General features: G+C 44.0%; 1 protein-coding gene across 1 annotated transcript in view; it reads left to right on the top strand.

The window, feature by feature from the left end:
- LOC104079170 (anthrax toxin receptor 1-like) overlaps window positions 1-26,070 on the top strand; it is a 57,917-nt gene that overhangs the window by 23,183 nt on the left and 8,664 nt on the right. The window contains exons 10-17 of the mRNA XM_009581105.1: window positions 1,211-1,309; window positions 3,596-3,665; window positions 4,811-4,889; window positions 9,153-9,248; window positions 9,966-10,004; window positions 13,143-13,241; window positions 14,949-15,116; window positions 16,250-16,330. Coding sequence (XP_009579400.1) covers window positions 1,211-1,309; window positions 3,596-3,665; window positions 4,811-4,889; window positions 9,153-9,248; window positions 9,966-10,004; window positions 13,143-13,241; window positions 14,949-15,116; window positions 16,250-16,330 — 731 coding nt within the window. The remainder of the gene's footprint in view (window positions 1-1,210; window positions 1,310-3,595; window positions 3,666-4,810; window positions 4,890-9,152; window positions 9,249-9,965; window positions 10,005-13,142; window positions 13,242-14,948; window positions 15,117-16,249; window positions 16,331-26,070) is intronic.

The following is a 26,070-nucleotide window of genomic DNA, read 5'->3' on the forward strand; positions in this document are numbered from 1 at the left end:
AATGAAAACAGGCTTTTTAATACATTCTTTCTCAAATTACCTTTCCTGTTTCTGACTGTCCTGGGTACACTGACGAGAGGGGGTTTCACGATAGGCATAAGCTCACCTGATGCTACCACCACTTGTCTGTCCCTTCCTTTCTCCTGCACACTTCTATTCCCAGCAGATGCTCAGCCAGGCAGATCACCTTACTGATCTTTCTGGCAACAAACAGAGGGTTATTTTTCAGGTGTGTGAGCAAGTGTGTGAGCAAGTTCAGTGCACTGCAACATGATCAGTGGTGCCAACAGTGGAGGGCATGTGCAGTTGGGATCTCGCATCTGACAGCAGCCTTCCTACGTTGGCTTTACTCAGATGTGAAACTGCTCTATCAGTAAAAAGACCATTGAAAGGTTGGCTGAAAAAACTGACAAAGCTTTTCCTGCTTGAATGAACAAATCAATTGCTTATCACAGTAATGACAAAAATCACAGGTGCCCTCCCCATCAGGATTGAAGCAACAGAGAGCAGGTGAAGGGCAGGTTTAGGGGTGCTTGCTCTGGCCAGCAGACTGTCTGATGTGGCAGGTCTCTTCTTGTGCCACTGGTGGTTTCTGCTGCTGGGGCAGAGGTGTGGGAGAAGAACATAAAGAAAATTGCAGCACCTGGGTCTTTAGTTATTCCCATGCACAGCAGATGCTAACGGGGCTATGCACAGGCTCAGTTCTTGTATGGACTGAAAGATTGTATTTTTCCAGGACTTCTACCAGATGCAAAGCTTCCTCTCTGATTCACAGTGGGGTTATGAGGGGAGTCCTGTTTATCTGCATCTGTCTGAACAGAGCTGCTGCTGAAAGCCAAGTGCAATCTGCTGTGGAGATAGGAGGAAGGACTGGTGCTTATGGTTAGCAAAGGTGTCTGGCCCAAAAGCCACGGAGGAACCATGAGATGACATCAGCCATGTCAGGCTCACAGTATTACTGTGCAACCTTAATTAAGGCATTGGGAGTCAGTGGGATGCTTGTGGGAGTAATCTTGAGACAAATGTTGCTCTGTGAAACACCAGTGCCACTCTTGACTATTGCTGCTGAATATTGAGAGCGTCAGTGTGAATGTTTTGTTTCAGGCATAGGGCAGAGAACAGCCGTTGTCATGTTGTAATTCAGATCACTCTGGAAAAAAACACTGTATTTGAGCTATTTTTCATTACTTTTCTGTATTTTTACTTACAGAATCATTTCAAGTTGTGGTAAGAGGCAACGGCTTTTATCATGCAAGAAATATCGACCAGGTACTCTGCAGCTTTAAGCTCAACGACAGCCTTACTATCAGTAAGTTTGCAGGCTGGTGGATTCCAGTGCCACTTGTGGCTGTGTCACCTCATGAGTGACAGAAATGACACAGCCCACCTCTCGTCCACATTGGGGGAGTCCTTGCAGTGAATGTGGGGGGAACTGAGTAGGGATCTACACCTAACAGAAGCTTGAAATGCATCTTTAGTCAATCCTGTGACCTGTGGGCATTGATCATATGGGGTGTGCTGGTGCACAATGAATTTCAGCATCATTGTAATGGTGCACGTGGGTGATGCATACAGCCAGCGAGGACTGGGTATCAGGTTTTAAGAGGAAGAAATAAAATTGCTCCCTATTCCCTTGTTCATCACCAGTAAAAAGAAATAATGCTATCTTGATCCTCTTCAGGCTCTGTATTCAGGAGGCACTCACCATAAAGCAGGGCCCTCCCAGGCCTGCTCTGTTCTTCTCTGACGCCAGTTGCTGGTCTCATCATAGCGAGCATGTAACATGGAAACTCCCTGTCATCGCTGTGCTAAACAGGGTCTTTTGTTTGCTGTCTCAGCAGCCAGGCAAAGGACTGAATGGCCAAAAAAGATTGAGTGTTCAGTTTCTCAGCAGTCCTCTCTTATTCCTGAGAAGCAGTGTATGTCTGGCAGGGTGAAGCACAGCGTGGGGAGGGGAGCTTTGCTCCTTTTCTGTATATGCTACCCTTGTTGGCTGAGCACAGTAGAGGCTTTCATATCCTGCCGCGGTCAGACTGGTGCCTTCCCTAGCAGTGAATTCACTTACAAGAGGGAGCACATGAATTGCTCCTTCATTTCCCATCCTAGTTGCCTGTGTGGAGGCTGCATTAAATAAACTCTGGTGGTCTCGCTCTCGTTCCACTTAGAGATGCCCTTTGCCAGAGATTTGTTTCTTGTGGTTTACCAGGTAGACAGACTTTTGGTTTTTTCTTCCTTGTCCCTAATGCACTGGCAGCTTGACTGGACTTCACACGGTGAGTGCTGACCTGAGCCTGGAAGTACACAGGAGGAAAACTACCCTAATTCCACATCTCCTCCGTGCTGTGTTCTCCTTGGGTTAGGTTTGCAACAGATGTTGTGATGAGATACTGACCTATGCTGGCTGGCTTTTTTCCCCCCAGGCTGGCCCTGAAACATATCACTATAATTTCCATGGTCTCATCTCTGCCAAAGCAGGGAAATGAGCTTGGTCTTCAGGTGTGCTTGGGGTGGGTGCAGCATGAAAGAACAACTCTCATATCTGTTGTTGCTCGACTTAATTTTTTTTCCTAGGTAGAAAGAGTAATCGAGCCTCTAAGGTTTAAATAAGCTGGCAGCTTTTACCAGCCCCTAATTCACTTGGGTTGGACTTTTGAGAACCAGTCTTTCTCTGGACTAGCACCTTAGCTGCTTTGGGCCGTTCAGAGCTAAGGTGCGGTCACAGCAGTGACTTGTCTGCTCTTGTGCCTCAGCTTACGCACTTTTAGTGGAGTGGCGTTGCAGGATTACTGCTGGGCCTCCTCTCTGCGTTCATGGGACTTGGTTTCCTGGATGTGGCTTTTGAAAGCAACAGGATTAGCACTGCTGACTCTTGGAGCAGTAGAGTGCAGGGAGACAGAAGAACACCCACGGCCTTGCTTTTGACTCTGCCTGCACCAGACCTCTATAAACATGGGCTGTTTCTGCATGCTGCTGCCACAGAGGGGAGGTTGGGGACAGGAAAAGCAGCAGCTGGTGCAGGACAGGTCCTCACAGTAACATCAGTCATGGGCCCTCTCTGCCTGTCTCCTGTGTATGACCAACCATGGGTGGTTTTTTTTTTTCCTCCGGTGTCTGTCCACTTCAGCTCCACCCCATCTCTGTTCTTCCTTTTCCCTGGGCTCAAACAGTGCAGCCTTGGCTTCCCCTGTGTGTGTTTGGAAGTGGGTAGGCAAAAACTGAACCCTATGCTTTTGACCCCTTGAGTAACTTGTGGGGTCAGAGTATTCAGTATGAGTAGAGTTTGCATGCACTTGTCAGATAGACAAGGTGAAGATTGCTCAAAGCTGGCTTCAAAATGGGTGATCACTGCTGTCAAGAACAGAGATGTACTTCCATTTTTTAGCTGTAGTATCTCTAGCCTGATAACATCATATCAACATCAACAAGAATGATCATCCTAGTACTTGGCTTTGTAATCAGTACCACTTGGGGAATATTGGTACTTGCATATATACTGAATTTGTCTGTGGCTCTCATTGTCAACGCTTCTCCAGAGGATAGCCTGCTTGCGACAATTCTTTTTTCATCCCTGACAGTTATATTAATTTCTTTTCAGATGAAAAACCGACCCTTGTTCACGATACTTACTTACTTTGTCCTGCACCAGTGATAGAAGATGCTGGACAGTAAGTATTGCTTTCCAGGACATGTCAAGAGAGAGGGGGCTTCTGGATGCAGATGTCATTACTGAGCCAAGGGCTCAGAATTTTGCTCAAAGTGCCAAGCTAGTAAATTTGTGTGTGTGTAGCAGGATTACCTCCATCCCCCTTGTGCCAAATTCTCTCCTAGTATGAGCCAGCATAGCTCTGTTCAATGTTGGATCTTTAGCACAGCTTAACCAAAGGCCTTGTTGGACCATCATCCCATATCATAGAATCATAGAATGGTGATTTCTCCTCTGTTCCTATATCCTGTTTTTTCAGACCAAAAGGTAATTGAATTCCAGGCAAACTTTTCATTTTGTTTGAAAAGAGATGCTTGATTTGAATTCCTTTGCTGCTGTTGTAGATGTTGCTTGCTGTGTTTTGCCCTGCTCTGGCTAGTGTTGGTATTTTTCAGCTGTTGTAATCCTGCAGGCTCCTGGAAGACATGGCACAAGGCCCTGCCTTCCCCCTGGGTGATCTTGCGTGTGCTTAAATACTGTACTGGTGAGGGGGAATGCCTCCTTCCCCTTTCCTATTTGTGGGTGAGGGAAAGCTGTTTGGTAGGTTTTTGTGAGTTACCTTGTTTGGTTGGGTTTTTTCCCTTGAACGCTTTCTCTGATCTTTCTCTGATATTGGAGAATGGCTAGGGCCAGATTATTCTTTAATTTCACTGTCACTTCAGTGTTTTTACCCCTTGACCTCAGTGCAGGTTTTCTGCATTTAATTGGATATAAAAGAAAATACATTCTGGCTCTTTAAGCTGCAGAAGGGGTTTAAAAAAAAAAAAAAAGCCTTGAAGTTTCTTGTGCTATCTAGGGTAGTATTGCAAATGTCTGAGACTTTATGTTATGACTCACTGTCCTAGTGCCCTTTGCCCCAGGTGGGATGGAGGTTTTTTAATAAAGAGCATATGCCCCAACTCAATTAAGCCAACATTAAAAGGGTAGCTCCAGGGCAAGCAGAGACACAAATGCAGGTAAGCACCTGAAGCCATGAAAATGCCTTGACTCAGCAGGGTATTTTATCCATGCGTGTTCATGAGCCAATGGCTAAAACACAGCCAGAATAAAGGGAACAATGGGTATAAAGATGACACTAAAAAAAAAATGATCTGTTTTGTGCTTTAGGGTGGTTTTCCTACAAGTCAGCATGAACAACGGGCTAACGTTCATCTCCAGCTCTGTCAGCATCACCAGCACGCAGTGTGTAAGTAATTGCAATGGGGCTTGACAGAGAAACCATGAGATCTTGGAAAGAGACGGTGGCTCTTCAGGCAAAGCCTCCTTGAGTGAGCATGAGCTCTCTACAGCTTCTGCATCACGGTTATTGACTGGATTCCAGCAGTTCTTTGAAAAATAATCAGGGCTAGTTAAGATTAAATTGTTATTGATGATGCATAGATCATGATAGATTTACTGAATAAAAAATTACAACAAAAGGCACCCTGCCCATTCCTATCCCAGGAGAGAGAGATCCTGAAAGCTAGGATCTGACTAGAAGGGAATCTGGGAAAATGAGGGAAGGAGCATCAGGAAGCAACACCCTGTTGAGCTTTGGTATCCCTTATGGGACCTGGGGTGAAAGGGGCAACTGCCAGGACTTGGATGTGGAAGGGCCACAGTGTGGAAGGTCCTCCAAAATTACATGGTTATTTTTTGGTTGGAGCTTACAGCATTTGTTCTTAGACCACCACAATTTGCCCTTACTAGTTCAGGATTCACTAAGGTGTTTTTACAGTTTTAGTGACAGGAGCTGGTTGCTTTTATCTTGGTGTCACAGGGGATGACCAGAAAGAGATAGCAGCCTCAGATCCTGGGATGAGCTTCTTGATGAAAGGCTGCTGCTCAGCCCAGCCGAGGGAGAATGTGCCGCTGCGGGACAGCGATGGCTGTGCTACGAGCATCTCCTGGTCAAAAAGACCACCTATCCCCAGGTGGAGTGTCAGGGACCAACAGCTAGAAGTGATCCTTTATCAAAATCTGATTTTAGAATCAAACAATCAAAATGAAGAAGCAGACTACTAGATAAGCCGTCTTCTTCCTTGCCTTGGAGTAAAAATAGTTAATGCCCATAGCTGGTGCAAGCAAGTACAGTAGCTAAAGATTTGGCCTTGTGCTTGTGGACTAAACAAAGTTTCCTGAAGTACCTGATAGCAAACACTTTGTATCAAAGTTGAGCTTTATTGTTATTAGCGTCAAAAGGACTTTTATAGCCTATGCCAAATGCTGTCATACTGGTTTGTAATCATTGTTGGCCTTTTTGACAGCTGCAGAACTGAAGGGCAGGAATGAAGATAGAGGTGGTGACTGGAACTTGAAAATCTGATTTTCTGATGTTTTCAGCAATAAAGCTGGGAAATCTCACACCAGATTGCTGGAACAGTCCAGGGTGCAGGGACTCAGAATTTAGCGGAGATGTGTTTGCTGCTTCACCCGATTATTTTTCCAAAACTTTCCTCCAAATTTTCTACACTGAAGACTGATATTTTCACATTTTATTCCTCTCTTCTACCTCAGATATAATAAAACCTTTTGAATCTGCAATGAAACACAAGTGTTAACTGGTGCATTTAGTTGCCCATATGTAGTTTATTTCTGATGAAGACTGAAGTCTTAGCCCTAGTTGGGCTTCCTACAGGCCAGAACATGGACAGAGGAAGCTTTTGTCTCAGTAGCCTTAGGATAAAGAGAGGAATCCAATCTCCAGTCCTGTCAATCTGACAATTTTTTACCAGCCTCTTGCAGATTGAATGTGAAGGAGGCAGGGAGCCTGATTCTCAGCTGGTACAAAAAAAGGCTGTCTCACTCCAGTTACATCCCATAAGCAGGGAGGTCGGCAGTTCAGTTTCCAACTTTGTCTTAATTTCATGCATTTCACTCTTCTCGTTTTAGAGACTCCCTCCACTTCCTTTCCTCTCCCGTTTCCTTTTCTGTGGGTGGCAGTTAGCTGGCCTGCTCAGCTCTCCTCCCCAGCTGGCCCTTCTGTCCTTTCTGTACAGTAAGTATCTTCTCTTCACTTTACTCCTAAAGCCTCTGTGTGATCCCTGTGCTTATTTCTGTTCAGCTGCATGAAGTCTGCTATTTCCTTTTCAAAGTCCAGCTTCACTATGATGCTTTGTATATTTAATCATTAAAGAGAACTCTTTAGCTTCTTGCTGCCAGCAGCTCCTGAGCTGCTGCTGGCAAATGTCTCGGCAATTTATATGAGCATTTAGCATGGGAAAAGCAACGCCTGGGAACAAAGGCTACAAAACAAGGAGGTAATGTGTGTTTGGAGTAACAGTAGCAGTGGTATGTGCATCTGTGGCTCATGCACTGTGTTGGTGCTGTGCTTGGATTTGTTTTTAAGGAGTGCAGCAATACCTCTTAAAGTTATGCCTGACTTTTACTCGTCCTTTTTTCAGCAAACTGACTTCACTGGGAATTCATGCTGCCCAAGTGTCCGTTAGTGCTACATGGGGCCATAGGAGGGCCAGAGAGGGGGGCTGCAGCACTGAACTGCAGCTGGGTAGTGTCTCTTCTAACAGGACTCCTTTGAGCAGGGGGTCTGGCACATGTTGCAGCACTCCACCTTGGCTTTCAGCTGCTCCCTGACCAAATGAATGAGGTAAGCTAAATAGTGTGTCCCAAAACAGGTCAGTCTGTTGCATCTGTAACAAGAAGCCACAGAGCAGTGGAGGGAAGGTGATGCTGTGACACAGAGATATGGGATACTGGGCTACCTGTTTAAACGCATGGAGTAGGAGCCGTGATTGGGTTAGTCCCATCTTGAACATGTCAGTCCTGACAGCTCTAGGATTTGGCCTAAGAAAGAACTAGGTACCACCCAAGTCAGCCACTCAGGATCTCACCCAGACTTTGCAAAGCTCTTATCAGCTGGTACTTTCTTTTCCACCCTCAGCCTTTTCATTGTCCGAGGGGAAAACAAACCCGCTTGGAACAGTGAAGGGAACTCCTGTTGTCAGAAGGGGCTAAGCATCAGTTTCTGGTGTCATGGGAATTCAGGAAGTAGTTTCAAATTTAATAAGGTGAATCTCATGGACTTTTTCCTCCATAAATCTTCTTTGGAATTTGCTTTCTTTCCATTTATCCTCCCACCTATCCTTCTTTGAAAATCTCTACAGCATCCTCTCTAGCCAGCTCCTATTCCCTCAGCCTGATTCACAAATCTTTCTTCAAGCTCTTTTCACATCTTCCTAGTCCCAAGCTCTTCTCTAGTTTGCTGCCAGGTTTTGCCTCGTCTCTGGTACCTCTGTTGCTGGTGAATCGAACCTCTTCTCAAACTCAGAAAATCTACCATTGAAGAGGTTTCTTTTGCCAGTATAAAAGAAATGGCTAGAACACCAGAGCTAATCTTAACCTCGTCCCAGAGCCCAGTGCAGTCCAAGGGAACACCATGTCCCAGCATGCCACTGCCTGTCTGCAACAAATGTTTAATTTCCAAAAAGCCATGTGCTCTGTATGTTCTTCAGGGGCCAAGCAGCATATGAAGACCTGCTTTCCTATAGTCATCAGAGCAATACACAGAGTTAATACTCTTCTGAACACACTGACATGAAATGCTCCGAGTGCAAAGAATCCATCAAGATTTACCCAGGAAAATCAGAGCTGTGATTCTCTTTGGTTGCCTGGCTGCTCTGAAAAGCTAATTTCAAGTGTTAACACTTGAAATGTTTTGGATTCTAGTAACTTTAAAGAAAATGTAACTTTGATTTTGAATGTAGACCCTTAGCCATCCAGCCCCAGAGCTCCACCCTTCTCTGCAGAGAAATAGATGGAATATAAGAATCAGAAACGCTTAAGATCATAATCTCATTAAAAATAGTCAAACCAGCCCTAGGAAGCATACAAAGAACCAGCAGCATTAAGGACTAGTTTGCATAATCACTCAAGCTGGGGTTGTGTGTGCAGTTTGAGTCAAGAGGCAATACAGGCAGGCTTGGGAGCTGATGAGGCTGAGCAAGTAAGTTGTGCTCTATTCTGTGATGTTGACATGCGAAGAGTTACCCATAAGCTCTTAGCTCCAATATTCCCATTCTTTGAATATCAGTATTTGCATATTCTGCATCTCTAGTGATAAAAGGTTACTCTGCACACCTGAGAGTCTGTGGCCATGTAGCTTGCAATGCCCCTCTGATAGTATTAAGGGACCTGTCAGCACAGATTTGGGAATAGTTTGTGTATGAGTTTAACACCCTTGAATCTAGTGGGCTATAAACATACCATAAATTTATACTTAAGTTATACATATACACACCACAAACACGGTGTACTTCCCTGAGTCATGACTTCAAGTACAGATTTGTCACACCAAATACTGACGTGACCCTAATGATTATAGTGATTGACTGCACAATCTACCTGAGACCTGGTAGTGGCTCATTTTGCCCAGTCTAATTGTGTAACTTCAGGGCTCCCGCCTTGTTTGTGACACGCGCAAATAACTTAGAAGTAATCATCTTGTTTGCAGCTGACTGGAACCATCCTTTTCATTGCTCTCCTGATTCTCTTTCTGCTGCTGGCTCTGGCTCTTCTGTGGTGGTTCTGGCCCCTTTGCTGCACGGTGGTAAGTACAGGTTTTTATTCTTTTGACTTGGTTTCATCTCTTCTCTGCGAAAGCACAGAGTTAAGGTGTTGGAGTGGGTGGTTAACTGTTGAATCAGGGCCTTACAAACCTGCCAGCATTTTTCTTAAACAAATTGCTTAAAGTGCTTGTTGAATCACTCTGGTCTGGGTTTTTGAATGTTACAAGGCCTACGTGATTTTGACACTGAATGAGAAGTTTAAGTGAGCTCGTGGACGTGGCCCAAGTTTCTGTAGGGATCAAGACCTCCTTAGAACAAGATTTGAAACCTGCTGCAGAAACGTGTAATGGAACTGATTTACTAATATGTGCATAACCTGTAACGGTCCTTTTTAAAGACAAGAGTTAGGCTTTCTTTTTTATTCTGAGGAGCTGCAGATTCTGAGTGAATATTTTGTAGTAGCTTGGTAATTATATACATTCTTAGAGCAGAACTACTAGAATATGGATCTGTATTATGAGTTACTTAATAGGCCACTTCTTGACTAATCAGATAGTTCGATGTGATGGATTTAGCGTCTCATCTGCATTGATTTTATGCCCGCTGAAAAGCAGTGAGTCTAATGAGAGGATTGAGTGTGGGGGAATGGAGCAGGGTAACCCATCTGTGATACGAGCAAGAAAGCAGAGAGGACATAGCATTGAGATGGATGAACCCTACCATTATCTCCAATTTCTCCCATTGTTTATATATTCCAGGTGATTAAGGAGCCACCGCCACCACCACCTCCAGAGCCTGTAAGTATGCTATTTTTGAGCTGTTGCACTGTCTGCAGCCACTGTAGTGTATTGTGCTGCCCAGGAACGTCAGCCCTGTAGGTGTCTTAATGACACCTTGAAGGCTGTGAGAGGAAATCTCTTGGGTGAGGACAGTTATTTCTGCCTTCTGGCCTTTATATACACACAGCAAGATAATTTCCATCCACAGAGAAAATAGTTGCATAACTCCACAGACCAACAGTTCCTATGGTATATTGTTCCTTTTGCTGCACATCAAACAGGCGTGTAGGCAAATCTTTGCTTCTCAAACTGTGCTGAAAGCTGTCCCTCCTCCAGTAAAGCTGCCGTTGTTCTCAGCAGGAGTTTAGCCCAGATTGGCAGTAAGGAACAAAGTCTGGCAGCTGGAAGAAAGGACAGCGAAGGCCACGTTCTTGTGGCTTTGCTACAGGAGAGGGAGACAAGAGCCTGCCCTGGCTGTGGCTCTGCTGCAGAGTGACCTTTGGAAGGACATTTAGCCTTTCCCCATTTAGGTTGTGAGCTGTTTGAGGCAGGGTTGTATTTAGCTCTTTTTGGGACAGTAACACACTGACCCTGACCTCACTGACCCTGACCTCAGCTTAGTTTCACTGTACTAATTTCATGAAAACAATAGTAATAAATAAAAGTATCTCCAGAGAAAACTCATGCCTGCCTTTATTTCTTTCCTAGGCATAGACAGTTAAATGGTGGAAAAATACTTGCCTAACCCACAAGAGAAGCTTACAGTTTGCTGCTAACTTGCTGTAACTTGGCATGAATATCAGGAGGCAACCACAGCTGCTGTTTTGAGGTTGCCAGAGGCCATCATTACTGTGTATGTGATCCTGTTGCTTGTCCTGGGTAGCAGCACTGTGACATTTTAACTTTAGAATATGCACCAAAAATCATGCTGGTTTTAGGGTGATTAGTGTTGTCATGAAGCATGCAATTGCAGCCATGCTGTGTTTGAAGGAGGTTTCGGAGAGCATCACACCCCTGCAGCAGAGTTCCCAGATGCTTTGTGATTATTCTGATCAGCAGAGATTTTAAATGCAATCAAGGAGACTGTGAGCTGATGTAAGCCTCCAGGAATAACACAGAATACAAATGTTATCCATCCCTTTACTTGGCCTTGTCTTTATCCAGTATGGATTGTTGTTTCGTTATACTTAGCACTAGCCTCCCTAGGTATGGTGACCTGCCCTTTAGCTGATGTAGTCTGGTATTGCTGCTATTAAACTGAATATTGTTATCTAAAAAGTGTTCTAAACCGCAAGCATTAGACTTCCATTACTTTTCAAAATGTATGTGGTAGCTGTTGTTGCTTTGCTATGTGTTCAGTGTAGGGGATATTTGGTATAAATCCTTTATCAGCTGGAGAAGTATCAGCCTTCGCTATTAACTGTTTCCTGCTACTGTCAGGCTTGCCAGCAATAAGGGTTGTTAGACATGAAGACGCAAAATCTGTGTTACATCCCATGGAAGAGGCAGGATATTTTATATAGTACTCAAGTTCACAATGAAATCAAATATAAATGAATTAAATCTGCTGATGTGGCTCACTGGGTACTGTTTTACATGTGGCATGAAATGGGATAAAATTTGTTTGTGTATTTGTTATACTATTCAAAAAAAAAAGAAACAAACCCCAAACCAAAACAACAAAACCCAACACCAAACCACAGTGCTTTCCTTGTATATTTTTCCCTGACTTAAGATAAAAACAAAACAACAACAAAAAACCCCAAACAAAACAAAAAAAATCAAACCCAAACCCCCTTACTAGTTAATGGAAATGTCATCTCTAGTCTTGCCTGGCCATACTAAAGAATTTGTTGGAGGAACTGACCCATGAACCATAGCTGAGAGATCAGATGTCACTGAATAACTGATGGGAATACCTTTCTCCAAGGCATAATCTAAGAGTTAAACATGAACAAACAAATATTAAGGCATGTTTTTTAAAAGCTATTGTCAGCTTTTGGACTCTCAATTCCTTTTACATTCCAATAGAAACATGTAGGACAATTTTGAGAAAATGTCACCTAGTAATCTGACAATAATTTGTGTCCTTCTCTAGTATTGGATTTCACTTGGTTTTTTTTTTTTTTAGTAAAAACTAAGTCCACGCAGTGTTTCTAGAAACGTGCTGATGAAAATTAGCAAAGAGCACTGTGCATGGCCAGTCCAAGAGCAGCATGCACATCTGCATATCAGCATGAGCTGTAGTTATTTGTCTTTATTAAAGAGTGTGAGGAATGAAGATGGTCTTTTAGGAGGCTTGTTGGGCCCTTTCCTCAATTATGTGTGTACTTGGAGAGTGTTGTGGTGTGACTTTCAGCTGCCTCGACTCAGCGTAGTGATAGGGAGTCTGAGAAATCCCAGTGACTTCTATCAGCTCAAGATGAGAGAGCTGGAGATGTGTTCCCAGGGTTGTCGAACCAGAAACATTTGCCAGCTTTTAGCTAAGCAAGAACAGAACAATGAACCTGAAGTAAAACCCTGATTCAGACTCTCCCACGTTCCAGAAAAATAATCTGCAGTCTTTATAATTGCAGGTCAAAAACTCTGGATCTGAGCTTCCTGACAATTTGGAGACGCTCCAGTCTGAGTCCTGGTTCCAAACTGTACAGCTTGAGCCAGACTCTACAAAGAATCAAGCAATGTAGAATAACTGGTTACAGCTGCCATCAGAAAAGGGTCTGATGCACATGTTAGAAAACTCACAGTGGTAGCTCTTTTCCCCTGTTAGGTGACATTAAGTTCTAAAAGTGCAATTAATAAATGATTTCTTTAGGCTAACTGATTGCTGCATTTTCTGCATAGCATAGTGGCAAGCCAGTATAATGTACGATTCATCTCCGCTTTGCCTTCCCTTACAAGTCAGTTGTGATTTTGAAGCTCAATGCATATTTGACTAAATAAAAGCTGCCTGGAGAGAGGAATAGGCAATCCTCTTTGGCTTCCCTAGTTAAAATTGCAGCTGCAGAGACAAGAGACTTTTGTTTTTTGTCAGCAAGTGAGTATAACACACAAAGCCAGATATCCAAGGATTGGACCATAGGATGTTCCGTTGTTTTCCATAGTTTATGCTGTTAATGTGAGAACAGCAGTAATATCTCCCTGTCTTTCCCGTAGGAATCAGATGATGAAGATGGATTGCCAAAGAAAAAGTGGCCAACTGTGGATGCATCTTACTATGGAGGTCGAGGTGTTGGTGGGATTAAGAGGATGGAGGTATTTGACTTGTTCTTTAGTGTTGTAAAAATTGGCACATTTAATTACAAATTGTAGCAATATGTTTTTATGTGATTTTTAAAAAGCTACCTTGATGGACTAGAGATTGGGATTTAATTAGGGTTTGTCCACCTGATTGCACCTACTATCCAAGCAACAGACATCAAGCTGCTGTCATTCGCCTGAATAATTAAACGAATCTAGCATTATAAGTCAGAGAAAATTTGTAGGTTAAGAAATGGGCTAAGCACCAAAAGAAGGTTTAGTTTACTGAATCAAACCCTTCAATGCAATTGGGTCCAGTTCTCTTGCCTCAGGCAGAGTTACACTGGTTTTGAGTATTTGAGAGTGCCATCTACACTGTGCCTGGCTGGCTGGAAGCAGTTGGTTTGGTGAATTTAAACCAGTGATTTTTCTTTTTTTTTTTCTCTCTCTTTTTCTTCTTTTGGGTTTGTTGGTTGTTTTGGTGGGGGGTTTTTTGTTGTTTTTTTTTTTTTTTTAGTTAAGCATTAACTCCTAATGCACAAAACCAGATCTGTCTTGAAATTGGCCAATAAATCAAGTCTTGCCCTGGGATTCATGCACAAGCCAGGCTTGATGTGTAAAGTGAGGTGTTACTGTGAAAGAAATTTGCCTTGCGCTGTCCTATGGCATGCACGTCCAAGGGGGTCAGTGGATAATGCTGTGATCAGCTGCTAACTCCTGTGAATAACCATGTTAGTGAAATCAATTCAATATTCCTAACCATGGATAATATAAGGCAGGGAATTGTCACTCACCTGTATCAGCTGAGGGCCTAATAATGACTTTTAGGGATGCCACACCAGAAACTCCCACTAGATTTAATTGGTAGCTGAGGGAGGCGGGCTAATGTAAGCCAGCTGAGGGAGGCGGGCTAATGTAAGCCAGCTGAGGATCTGAACCAAACTAGGGCTAACAGAATGAAAGCAATGTCTTCTCAGCAAGTCCCTGCAAGTCTGCAGTTGAAGTATTGCATCTTAATATCCTTAACCATTTCTCTCAGGAGAATTTTATCCTTGATGCTGAGTAACCCTATGGATCATATATTGCCCTTGAATGCAGCATCACATTTCTGTTTGAGGCAAGTCAGGCAACAAAATCAGAATTTCAGCTTGGAATAAGTAGTGTATAGTATGTGAAGATAAAGTTACTGACCTCTGTTGTGACTGTGCAAGGTCATCTTTGGAAGAGCTGTTTTTAGTAGTAGCTGCACAGGTTTGAGGGCTGATGCTCTTAAACCATTCACATACTTGTCACTGACCCGTTTTTCACTTTTTAACTGAACAACAGGAGCTGCTTAGGGCTAGCTGTAAAGACTGCCTACCTTCAGCTGGTGCTGCTGCCTGCTTTTTGCGTGAGGCAATGGGAAGCATATTACACCTGTGTCCTAGCAGAGCTGGGATTTCACTTGGAAATGGGTTAATCTGCCCTGGATGCTGTGAATTCCCACAACGCCTTAGGTTACTGGAAGGTGCAAAGGCTAGTAGTTCAAGTAGCTTTTGAGTGAGACTGTTTGACTCTCATATGTGTATTTCTGATTACAGTGGGTGTTTGGTGCCTTCATAAATTTGGCCTGGTGTCTGGTGGCATTGGGCCATCTGATGGGAACTAGATTAATGTCTGTGAAAACCACCTGCTGGTGGGGACTGAAGTGTCTCTACTTACAGCGTGCTCTCCTGACTTCAGGTGCGATGGGGAGACAAGGGGTCAACAGAGGAAGGAGCAAAATTGGAGAAGCCCAAAAATGCTATTATTAAGTTGCCAGAACAGGAGTATGAGCCATGGGAACCCAAGCCGAAAAAGCCCCATGTGAGAAAACCACCTTCCCAGCGGAAATGGTACACTCCGATCAAGGTAATGTATCTGCCCCTCAGTTTTACCAAGTCTCTTACGTCATGCATGTTATATATCCCGCTTCCTTAGTGCAGCTTTTCTTACGGCGAAGATGGGAGAGCCTATTTAGAAAAGTGGTCAGTAAACCTTAACTTTGCCCATTTCTTGGAATGTGCATTTCACTTGGCACTGTGTTGCCATAGTTTTTTGAGGAAGAGTTGGAGGGCATGAGCAGAGATCTTCCCTCCCTCAGCTTACACCTTCTTTTCAGGTACTTTTGCATAGCCTGGATTGCAACAGCAGATATCTCAGCTCTTAGGGAGGGCCTATGCTGTTTTGTGCCATCTCAAGGCAGCGTTCAAAGAGGATCAGATAAAGTGCACCGTCCTTGCTTTGGCTGCGCTGTGGCTAAGGCCTTGGGTTGGGATCCAGCTCTGTTCCCCTCTAGTTCAGCCACAAGATGCAGTGTTTGATTTTGGGCAAGTCGCTCAGTCTCTCCACACTTTCATCCCCATTTCTCCTGTGTCATTATAGTATCTGGTGTCTCCCTGTCTTAATGTATGTATCCTCACACAACCCTTGAGGCAGGGCAGAGCTGTTATCTCCGCTTACAGAGAAGGAAGCTGGAGGGCTAGCGCAGGCCAAGGAGCCATGTCCCAAACCAGTGCTTTGTGGGATGAGGTCCCCCCTCCCCACCATGCTCACAGATCAGTTTAACAGTGCTTGAATTTATTATCTGGAAAGTACCTGTAAATTTTAAAGCCCGCCTAGGTAGGTAGTCTTGTGGCTGTTTATCCATGCTCCATCAGTATAGTACTTTTGTTGTTCTGCCTTTTGTTAACGTAACACCTGTCTAATTGTGCTTCTTAAGGGAGTTGTTCACATTAAACCACAGTCATCCTCAGTGAGTTTCGAGCAGGCTGAATTTGGCTCATTGCATATTGGGTACATTACCCTGTTGAGGTCTCTTTTCTGGCTCCATATAAGTAATATACAGAGGGCAAGGACATAGGAGCAATGTTTGTGCAGACAGTTTAATACAGAAAGGCTGGATCAACTCACCTGTAGTTTAATCCCATGCTGTTTTCCCAAAATTTCTTGGTCATGTCTTTTTTTTCTTTTTTTTTTCTTTTTTTTTTTTTTTTTAATTCCAGGGCAAACTTGATGCACTGTGGGCTTTGGTTCGACGAGGCTATGATCAAGTCTCTCTTATGAGACCGCAGCCAGGGGATAAGGTAAGGTGTCACAAACACACTGGCATGTCACTTCTTTGTTAGCAGCAGCAATGCTCTTCCCTCCCAACCACCCCATCTTTTTTTTCCCCTCTCTCTCTTTTTTTTTTTTTTTTTTTTGGTGAGCTTGTCTCTTTTCATATTACCTTAAAGCTAAAAATTTGTCACAAGAACCAGAGATTTCAGAATGAGCTGAAATGTTTGCTGTGGCATCTATTTAAAAGTATTGCCCCAAAAGGTCAACAACAGTGTCTCCACTGTGATGATTTGAGCAGACTGTGGAAGAAGCTAGCCGGCCACAGTAGCATATGAGACCTTTTTCAGCCATATAAATTCTTAGCCTTTTTTTCTGGGCACATGTATTGAAGTCAAAGGATAGATTCTTTGTGGGTGCTGGGGGACTGCTCGTTTTGAATTTAATATGTGGTAGTCATTCTACAACAGTAATTATCCTTCCTACCCAACTTCATAAAAATGCTTCTCAGATTTAGTAATAGAGTTAAGTGATTAATGAGAGAAATGATGAACTGTGCAGGTGATGAAGAAACAAATTATAGCAAAGTTAATGGGAATAAAGTTTCTGTAGAATTCTCTGCAAAGACACATTTCTCGGTCATATCCTACATGTAGGCAGAGAGTATCTCCTGCCTTGATAAAGTCTATTGGCCAAACATACGTCAGGAATAGATTCCTCTGAGAGGAAGCAGGGAGTTTGTGCCTTTCAGAGCCACAGAGATGTCTGTGTGCTGCCCCTGGGTCACTTGGGATAGCTTAGTACAGAGCTCTCACAATTTCCCTGTGAGAGCCTGGCACCGTTATGGTTGTCTCTATCTTATTTTGGGGGGACAACTCCATAAGAATTGAGTGCTGCTGCTTTGGGCTGTTGCACCTTCAGATTTGGCTTTCTGCGGTGGCGCTTTGAAACATGAGAACTGAGCAGAGACGATAGCATCTTTCTCCCTGCTGTGGCCCTTCTCTGGCCAGAGTCCATATATTTCATCACCTTTGCTCTCAAGGGAAGAGGTTATAGAGTTACAGCAGTAGGGGCTATAAAGTGCTTTTCTGGGGTAAGAGTGGTGCAGAGGCCCTTGTGCTGGGCTTGTTTGCCTGGGTGACTTTCACACCTAATAACAGACTTTAAAAGTAGCCCTAATTTGCGTCATCTAGGGCAAATAAGTTGCATTTGGCAAAATACCGTTATGGCATTTGTCTAGTTATTAACCAAACATGCAACTTCAGTATTTAAAGTTTAGTCTCTTCCATTTTTCTTTTGGTGCATAAGGAAACGAAGAGAACACACTCAGCTTCTTACGCTACTTTGTAAAATGGTCTCAACTGTTTCACTAAGCTGCGTTTTCAAGGCAGCTGTGCTTGAGACACCTTATTTACTTTTTGAGCACGATCTAGAGCTTCTGAATAGGCTCTTTAGGCCCAGCTGTATTTTGATAGCACTAACATTGTATAATATGAATCTATCCTCTGCCTTTCACTCCCGTGGTTGGTACATTTCTATCAGTGCAGAGCACAACAGAGCCTCTGTTAGCCTGTGTGGTCAAGAAACATGCAGGGGGCTGGCTCCGAACAGGGATCCTCAGTTCCTTGCCTTCCAGCTCTGCTGCAGGGAGGACAAGGGGCTCAAAAGAGGCAATGTAAAACAGAGCGAGCTGAAGGATTATTGTATCAGGGAGAACATTAGAAAAATCAAACGTACATCTGGAAAATAGAGTGGAAAGAATCCTATTGAGCCAGATTCAGTGGAAGAATAGGATCATCTCTTCCCTGGCCTGTGAAATTAACTAAAGCTGAAGAATATTGAAAGTGAAACAAGAAAATTACTTGACATCCTTCTGCTGGTAAAAAAAAAAAAAAAAAAAGGACATCACAGGCCTGTATTTCATGGAGAAAGCTAGCACAGAAAAGAGCAAGGTTGTTATTTGTTGTTTGGTTGACTTTTCTAGTAGCAATACCTTGAATTGAGAATTGGCTCCTTATGAGTTAGGCTTTTGGTGGAGGGGCAGTGCATAAATATACATGTATGTACACAAAGTAATATGAGTATACACACACATGCACATACTTACTTTGTGGCTGAAGAATGGGGAGAGCAAGTCAGTGCTATGAGTGACCGGCAGCGTGGAGAGCCTGGAGCTCTGGCTGCGCAGAGCTGGAGGAGCCCGGCAGCCCCAGGAGCGAGGCCACAGTTCTGCTCAACCCAGCCCAGGCGGGGATGAGGTCACTCCGGTACAGGTGTGCTGACAGCAGTCAATGGATTTTGGTTTACTGTTGGGTAGACATGAAAGTACAGCCTGACATGCCTCGGTGCATGGTGTTCTTCCAGGCTGTACCATCCAGCAGCCTGTGTGGTGATCTTGGAGAGAGGGATTGCTTTGCTTTGTGGGGTTTTGAGGGATTTGGGAGGGCAGAGGGAAGAGTTCTTTGGGTTTTTTGGTTTGCCTTTTTTTGTTTAATTTTTTTTTTAAGGCAATTTCGTAGTTGTCTTGGTTGTTCAGGAAAACTTAGAGCTCAGAAAGCAAAAGGAACACAATTTAGCTGTTTCAGGAATGGCATTTGGATTCATAACTCAGAAAATTCCTACCTCTCAATTTCCCAGAATCAGTCAAATTATTATCTTTACATTTTCAGGGATTACCAGAGATATAGGTTGCTTCCCACTGGAACAAGATAACTCACTGAAGTTACATTTTCCGAATTTCTGTTTCACAGTTTACCTCCATTGGAAAAAAAAAAGTGTTCACTTTCCATTTTTATTGCTTCAGTTGGGCATATATTTGCTTTTTGCATTGGGAGAAATTATGGCAAACCACATTTTTCTGCATAATGAAAATACTAATTATAGAGAAGAGAACATCCACAGTACAGGGAGAAAAAAGTTTTCACAAGGCTTTTGGGACAGGGGGAAGATGACAAAGGAGAATTTTTTGACATTAAAACATTCTTTAAAAACTCTTTTGAAAAGGGTAATTTCTTTCATCATTTGAAAATGAGTACTGTGGTTTGGGAGCTTTTCTCCCCAAAAAATACTTGTAGAAAAAAATCTTTCTGTGATAGTTTGGTGCAAAACAAAATGTGTTAATGTTTTTGATATATTCACCAATGTATCTGGTTTTGTCACAGAGAGGCAAAAGTCTGTTAGACATTTTTTCAGAGCTGTTCAGCATCTTCCCCCATAACGCAGCCCTCTTTTCTTTGGCTCTGCAAACCATACAGCAAAGGCAGTATTGCTACTCCAGGTTTTCAAATCATGACTTCTCCCTCACTCGCATCATAGAATGATTAAGGTTGGAAAAGACCTCTAAAATCATCGACTCCAACTGTCAATCCAACACCACCATGCTCACTCAATGAAGTGAAGTTAAAAATGGCATTGTATTTTTTGAGTCTTCATGTGGTGAAGCCCATTCCAGAGTGTGTGTAAGAGCCTTGCAGTGGAAATTCAGGCTGAAGCATGTGTGCAGGAATACAGGTCTGACTGCTGCAGGGGACTTTCTGTTGTCTTCTGCTCTGGGTGGTCAGGGCTGCTGTCCGTCCATGCTCATTTCTTCCTTCATCATGATCCTGTTGCCTTTCCCAAACCACCTGCTCTTTTCCTTACCTGTGCCCCCCTTGAACTCCTGCTCTAGACATTTCCTTCCATTTCCTGCTGTGGTTTCTTCCTCTCTGTGCTGTCTCTCTCTGTCTTTGTTTCCTTGCACTTGCCCTTGATGAGACAGACTGGTGCCCTGCAGTCCTGCCCTCTGGGAGCAATGGCCTGGTGACCAGCCTCCTTCCCCTGTTCCTCTCATGCTGCAGGTGGTAGCAGCATGCCCTGGCTTACAGCCTTGCTGAAGAGCTGGCTGAGGCTCCTGAGAGCTCCCTGCCGTGGCTCGTGCCTTCCACGGACTTATCAAGAAAAGGATCTCAGGATGGATGACCTGTCAGTATTAGGCAGGATTGTATTAATAGGACTGGCTGTGAAAATCACAGGCACTTTTCAGAACTGCCTATTTAAAGAAAACCAGCCAAGCACAAGCTCTGATGCCCCTTCTCCTGGGAGCTGTGCCCACAGTGTTTTGCTTGGCTCTGCAGGCAGCTCCTCCTCTTGGTCTCTATTCAAGATCATGTCACAGCACCACCGCTGAAATTGGTTATTAGTTTGGCAAGTACCTCAGTAAAGGGTCACAGGACCCCGTTCACTCGACTTCTGCAGGTCACCCCTAGCGGGAGCTTCTGTTGCACCAGGATGGGACAGCAAGGGATAAACACACTTAGCTCTACCCCATCATTAGCAGATAGGCTGCTATTTGTGGGATGGCTTTTTGCTGAGCTCTCAGACAGCATCAGCAAAGGAGCGAAGAGACAAGAAAGGGCTAGCGGCTCTGCTGCGGATTGCTGGGCTTTCTTCCTTGCAGTAATGTACAAAGGTGAAGTCTTCATAGGCATTTGTGCTGCTGCTGCAGTGATGCATCCCTTAGAGCTAGGCTGCTATTCTTCCCTTCCTCCCCCAGAAATTTGGGGGACTGGCTTAGAGGACTGGCAGTCATTCTTTTGGCCCAAGAAAGGGATTGACAGCTTTGAGGTGGGGACACTGCTCATCCAGCGACAGGGAGCATGTCAGAGTGGGCACATGGCCTGGTGAGCTCTGTGTTGCTCAAGATACTCAGGCTGCCTTGAGGACTTCCCCATCACTGTGTTGGTGTCCTCCTGAGCTTGCAGGGGGCTGCTATGAAGATTGGAGTTTGGGAAATACTACTGTCTAGCTATCTGAAGTATCTCATAGAAACCACAGTAGCTGGTGGGGCAAGTTGTCAGTAATCTCTCCAAAAGGGAACTTTCAAGCTCTTCCCCTTGGCCTCATGGATCAAAAGTGGGGCTGTTACCAACGCCAGCAAGTAAACATTAAAAGCCCCAATATGTGCAGAGAGGAAGGTGAGATGCTTCTTTCAAATGGTCTGCTTAGTTGCTGCTTTCAGCAGATCCATTCCATTTTGCATTTCAGCACATGCTCTCACAGGAAATTCTCAGAGGCTCGGTTTACCGAAAACCTCAACTAAAAAAAAGACGACATTTTTCCCCTCAGGCAGAATTGTTCTTGTTTACTTTAAAGCTTTAGAAAGTGATCTCATTTTTGTCACTGAAAATTACCTGCAACTGAGAGTGAGGGTGTAGACTGGATTTTGCTGTCACCATCACCCTTGTATACTCGTGGGACTTCACTTAGAAAAAAAGCAATGCTTTAGCAGTACTACCCCGTGGTTTGCACACACAAAGCCCTTTCCTGGGGAAGGGGACTAGAAGCAGGCTGTTGTACAAAAAGCTGAAAGCCTTTTTTCCTTCTTTGTCCCATAAAACTGAAGGTAAAAAGGCTGCTGTGCAGCCAAACATTTCACAAACTATGAGCTGCTGGTCATAGTGGAAGCCGGGACTTCTGGGTCCTTCCAAGTTCTCACCATTGGGTTACTGCGTGACTTTGAATACGGCACAGCAGCTGGAATTTCAAACACCAGCCTCTGAAATGAGAACAGGAGTATATGGGTTCCTTGTTCTGTGGGTCCCTTTCAAAGTGATCACTCTTAAGCTGATAGGTTTGTTAAAGCTCAGAAGGTCTGATTATGCTCAAATTTTGAGTGATTCCTTGTAATGTTGACCATGACATTTATGTTCCTTAGTTTTCCCAACTGCAGAATAATCATCAGAACACAGTATTTACCTTCCTTTCAGCTGTGAGGTTTAGTTCAGTCCTGCCAGGCCCGTGGGACTCCTCAGATGAATGGTGGGACACCAAACCTATGGATTATTAATAACTAGTAATTACTTTCTGGCTGCTACCTACAGGTGGTCAGCAGTTTGAATGCAGCCCACGGGGATGGCAGCACCTGCCTGTCGCTCCACGCTCGCTGCCCACTACCAGTGCTATTTGGAGCTCATTCTAATTACTTCTTTTCAAGACCCAGTAATGGCCTTTAACAGGCTTCCCTGCCACTTGCTTGGAGATGTGTTGTAATTGCCCAAGTAGTGATTGGCAGAGCTACAGGGGTGCTGGAAAAGCAGCACTGAGCTCCTTCAGACTGTATTCATCAGCGACTGTTGCCTGGTTCTGGGGCTTTTCTCCCTTTGCTTAACCTTTCTGGAGCCAATTACCTTCATAAGCTGCTGAAAAATTAACTGCCACAGTAGGTGATCTCACTTTGTCACTTTCAATGAAAACGTGATACACGTAGCTCCCATTTTACTTACTTATTTTCTTTTTGCAAAGGACACCGATATCTGTAAGGTTCATTCCGGCTGTAGCAGGCATGGCATGGGAGAAAAAAGGTCCCTGGTGTGGGACCAATGTCCTAATGCACAGTTCCCCGGATGTGCTGAGCACTGCAGCTGGAAACATGTAATCAGTGACTAATGATTTTCTTGTTCTGCAAGAAGCCCACATACTGGCATTACCTCTCACTTGTGCCAGGATCGTGTTAGATCAGAAGAATTCATAAATAGGCTTTGGGGATAGATGCTGCCTGTCTGGCCCCAGGTGGAACTAGTGGTCTGTCCACGTCTTTGGGAGCCAGAGGCACGCTCAGTAACCACAACCACAGGAGGCTCTCCTGAAGGATGGGTACAAATCCCAGTGCTGGTGCCACTTAGCACACAACAGGATGAAGAAGGATTGGCCTTGTGGTTAAGACGCTGAGATGTGACTTTGGAGACCCTGGTTGTAGCTGATGTAAGTTACTTCACTTCTGTTGTACTGTAGTTCCACAGTGATAAACGAGATGAACAGTAAATTCTAGGAGGGTGAGACTATGTTCCTAACAGCACTTTAAGCACTTCATAGATGGACTCCGTTAGGTAGACAGGGGGCTCTTCTGCTACTCTTAAAGCATGTGTACCACTTTGATATTTCTTTGATATTTATGGTAAAGGAACAGGTTCATCACAGGTCTGATTTTCAGTTTTTTATAGGGAATGTGACTTTGGTATAAGAACTGGTGACTTAGTCCCTTGTTAACTCCAACTCTGACATGTCTGCCTTGGGGGAACAGGCTCTTGCATGTCGTTATCACAATTTTCCAGACAGCACTTCACTGATGCTCCACGTGTACTTAGAGTACAGTGTGTCTAAGCTGTACAGGCCTGGCTTGGACTCAGGTGACTATCTTAGGGCTTAGGAGGAAGCCCACAACTGAAGGTACATCTTTTTGGAGAAGACAAGTGCACAAATGCCCATGCAGTTGCTTACTAGGACTGCATGTACAGATCCACGATTTGCACATGCAAATGAACAGATATGCTGCAGCCAATATGTTTATTTGTTTCTTGGCAGCAACCCTAGATCAATACTGAACCCCATGGTACCTTGTTTCAGTTGGATTGCTGGGAGCTGTGCATTCCTCATTGTCTTCTGAGTTGGGTAACAGTCCAGAAATTAACCTACCCAGCCTTCCTTAGCTCTCTGCTTACATACTTCCAGTAACTGTGTAGGAATCCATTTGCCCATACGCAGAATGAGTAATGCTGTGACCTTCCTCTGAAGGTGTTTGAGCTCTAGAAATAAAAAACACTGTGTAAGATAATGTGTTAATACTATTATTAATACTAAAGTTATTGTACAGAGTGATAACTAAAAACCAAAAGGTATTGCATCATTACTTTCTACAGAGGAGCTGTAGCTCTGGATGCCTCTGTTCTTGTATGAACTACTGTGGTTCATGTTGTGGTACCAGAAGAAAACCCAAATCACTGCGTCTGCCATTGTACGAGTAACAAAGATACTACACAACCTGTAGAGCTTATGATTCCTAATCTTAACTTAATCTTGCTTTGAACATAAACATCAGGTTAGTAATAAAATGCTCCAGTTCTATATGTCAGTTTTAGTCTCAGATAGGAAGTGTTCCTGGAACAAGACTGCAAATGCTTTGTGCTCTTTGCAGCAACACCGGTGGTTTCTGCAGCGTTTTAAGATCTTTCTGCCTTTTTTTTTTTTTTTTTTTTTTTCCTGGCATGTGAAGATATCCCTTCTTTTCCCCTTCTTTTTGAGTTTCTTCTAGGGAATGTAATTACCCAAGTACACACCTTAGTCTTCACTGGCTGATAACTTTAAGGAATGGGATATACAGAAACTTTGAAGCAAAGCCTACCAAGAGCAGTGTCCCTTCTTGTCACGCTAAGGGCCAGGCACTCTGAGTGGAGCAGAGCTTTGAATAATGAGAGGAGGTGTACCTGGGTTTTTTCTACTGCTGGGGGACAGGCCACTGTCTATGATAAGTTGAGACTAGGGTGTATAACAGAGTTTGTATGAGAGAGGTGGCAATGGGGTGCTCATGGAAAAGAGTAACTTCAAAATGCAGAGCTGGTACTTGATAGACTGGTCAAGCTGCATGGGGAAACATGGCAGGGATATATTTGTATAGCGTGTGAGGTCTCTGTAGCATACCTGAAATGGGAAGGAGAGTTCCATGTCAGGACTTTGGTACTTGAGTTGCTTCCCTGGTGTGTTCATTCCTGGAAATAATAAGGTGATTGTGTTCCCAGGAGCTCTTCCATCCAACTTAACATAGGAGCTTTTGGGGGAGGAGGGGTTTTCTGTGCTTTGTAAATATGCCAGCACTGATAATGAATTGTATGAGTCTCATCCCAGGAGAAGAAAGTCCTTGTGAAATAAGCACAGAGGAACCTGGGAACTGTGGGTTTATCATCTGCTTGCTCTAGGTAGCAGCGGAGCTATTTAAGGGCTGGTTACCCAGAGATGGGTTGGGGATACTTGTATCTGTTTCCAGACTCTAAACAAAGAGGCAGCTTGTCTGTGTGGTGGGTCAGGGTCTTATATTTTTGGCTGAGGCAAGGAAAAATAATAACCATTTTCACCAGAAATCTCTCTGAGTCTCCAGCATTATCCTATATGCTAGGCGGGTAAAGATCATTGTGCTTTTCCTCTGTGCCCGCCATAATCCCAGCTTGCTCCTGAAGAGACAATCAAATAATTCATCCTGGAAAGCACGATGACACTTAATTACAGTTTGAGCAAGACCAGTTATGGTCCTTTGTGGCCTAATTTGCTCTTCCCAGCAAGCTGCCAATACCTCAAGGCTGAGCCTGTGGCACCCAGCAAATGTTTGTTGCTCTTGTTGCTATGCTCCAAAGCCCTCCCCATCCTAGGTGATGGACAAATGCAATCTCCTTTTCCCTGAAAACGCCAAAAGAAGGAGAAAAATCTTTTGCAAACCAACCACTGTTGTTTTTTTCTTGAACCACATTCTAGTCCGGTCAGCATTCAAGTGTGGAAATGTGTGGTGCTGTGGTTAAAACAAGGGATGTGAGTCACGAGTCCTGAACTTGTAAATACCAGGTTTTTTTCCCCGAAGCTGCTGCATAACCTTGGGTAGATGACATGACCTGACAGTGGCTCTCCTCACTTCCTCCACTCCGGGAGCCTCATCCATAAAAGCTGTCAGAAAAGATGAAGGCAGTAAATTGTGCGTTGTGAGTGCAGGTTTAGGTTAAGATATTTCTCTCAGGTTTTGATGGGATTTGGACTGTACTTTGAGATCGGTACTGAATATAAAGTATGCCTGGTAGTCCTTAGCTTTGATTATGCCCAGTGTTAGCCTTTTCTGTTCCCACTGTTCCCACTTTCTGTTTGCCACTTCAGATTTTTTAGGGCTCAGAATCAGCAGGCTGTTACGGGTCTGCACTGTGCATTACTTCAGCCACAACCTCAGCAAGGTCCAAGACATGTGATGTTTTGTGCATTC

Source organism: Fulmarus glacialis, unplaced genomic scaffold (genome assembly GCF_000690835.1).
Source record: "Fulmarus glacialis isolate BGI_N327 unplaced genomic scaffold, ASM69083v1 scaffold15127, whole genome shotgun sequence".
Taxonomy (NCBI): domain Eukaryota; kingdom Metazoa; phylum Chordata; class Aves; order Procellariiformes; family Procellariidae; genus Fulmarus; species Fulmarus glacialis.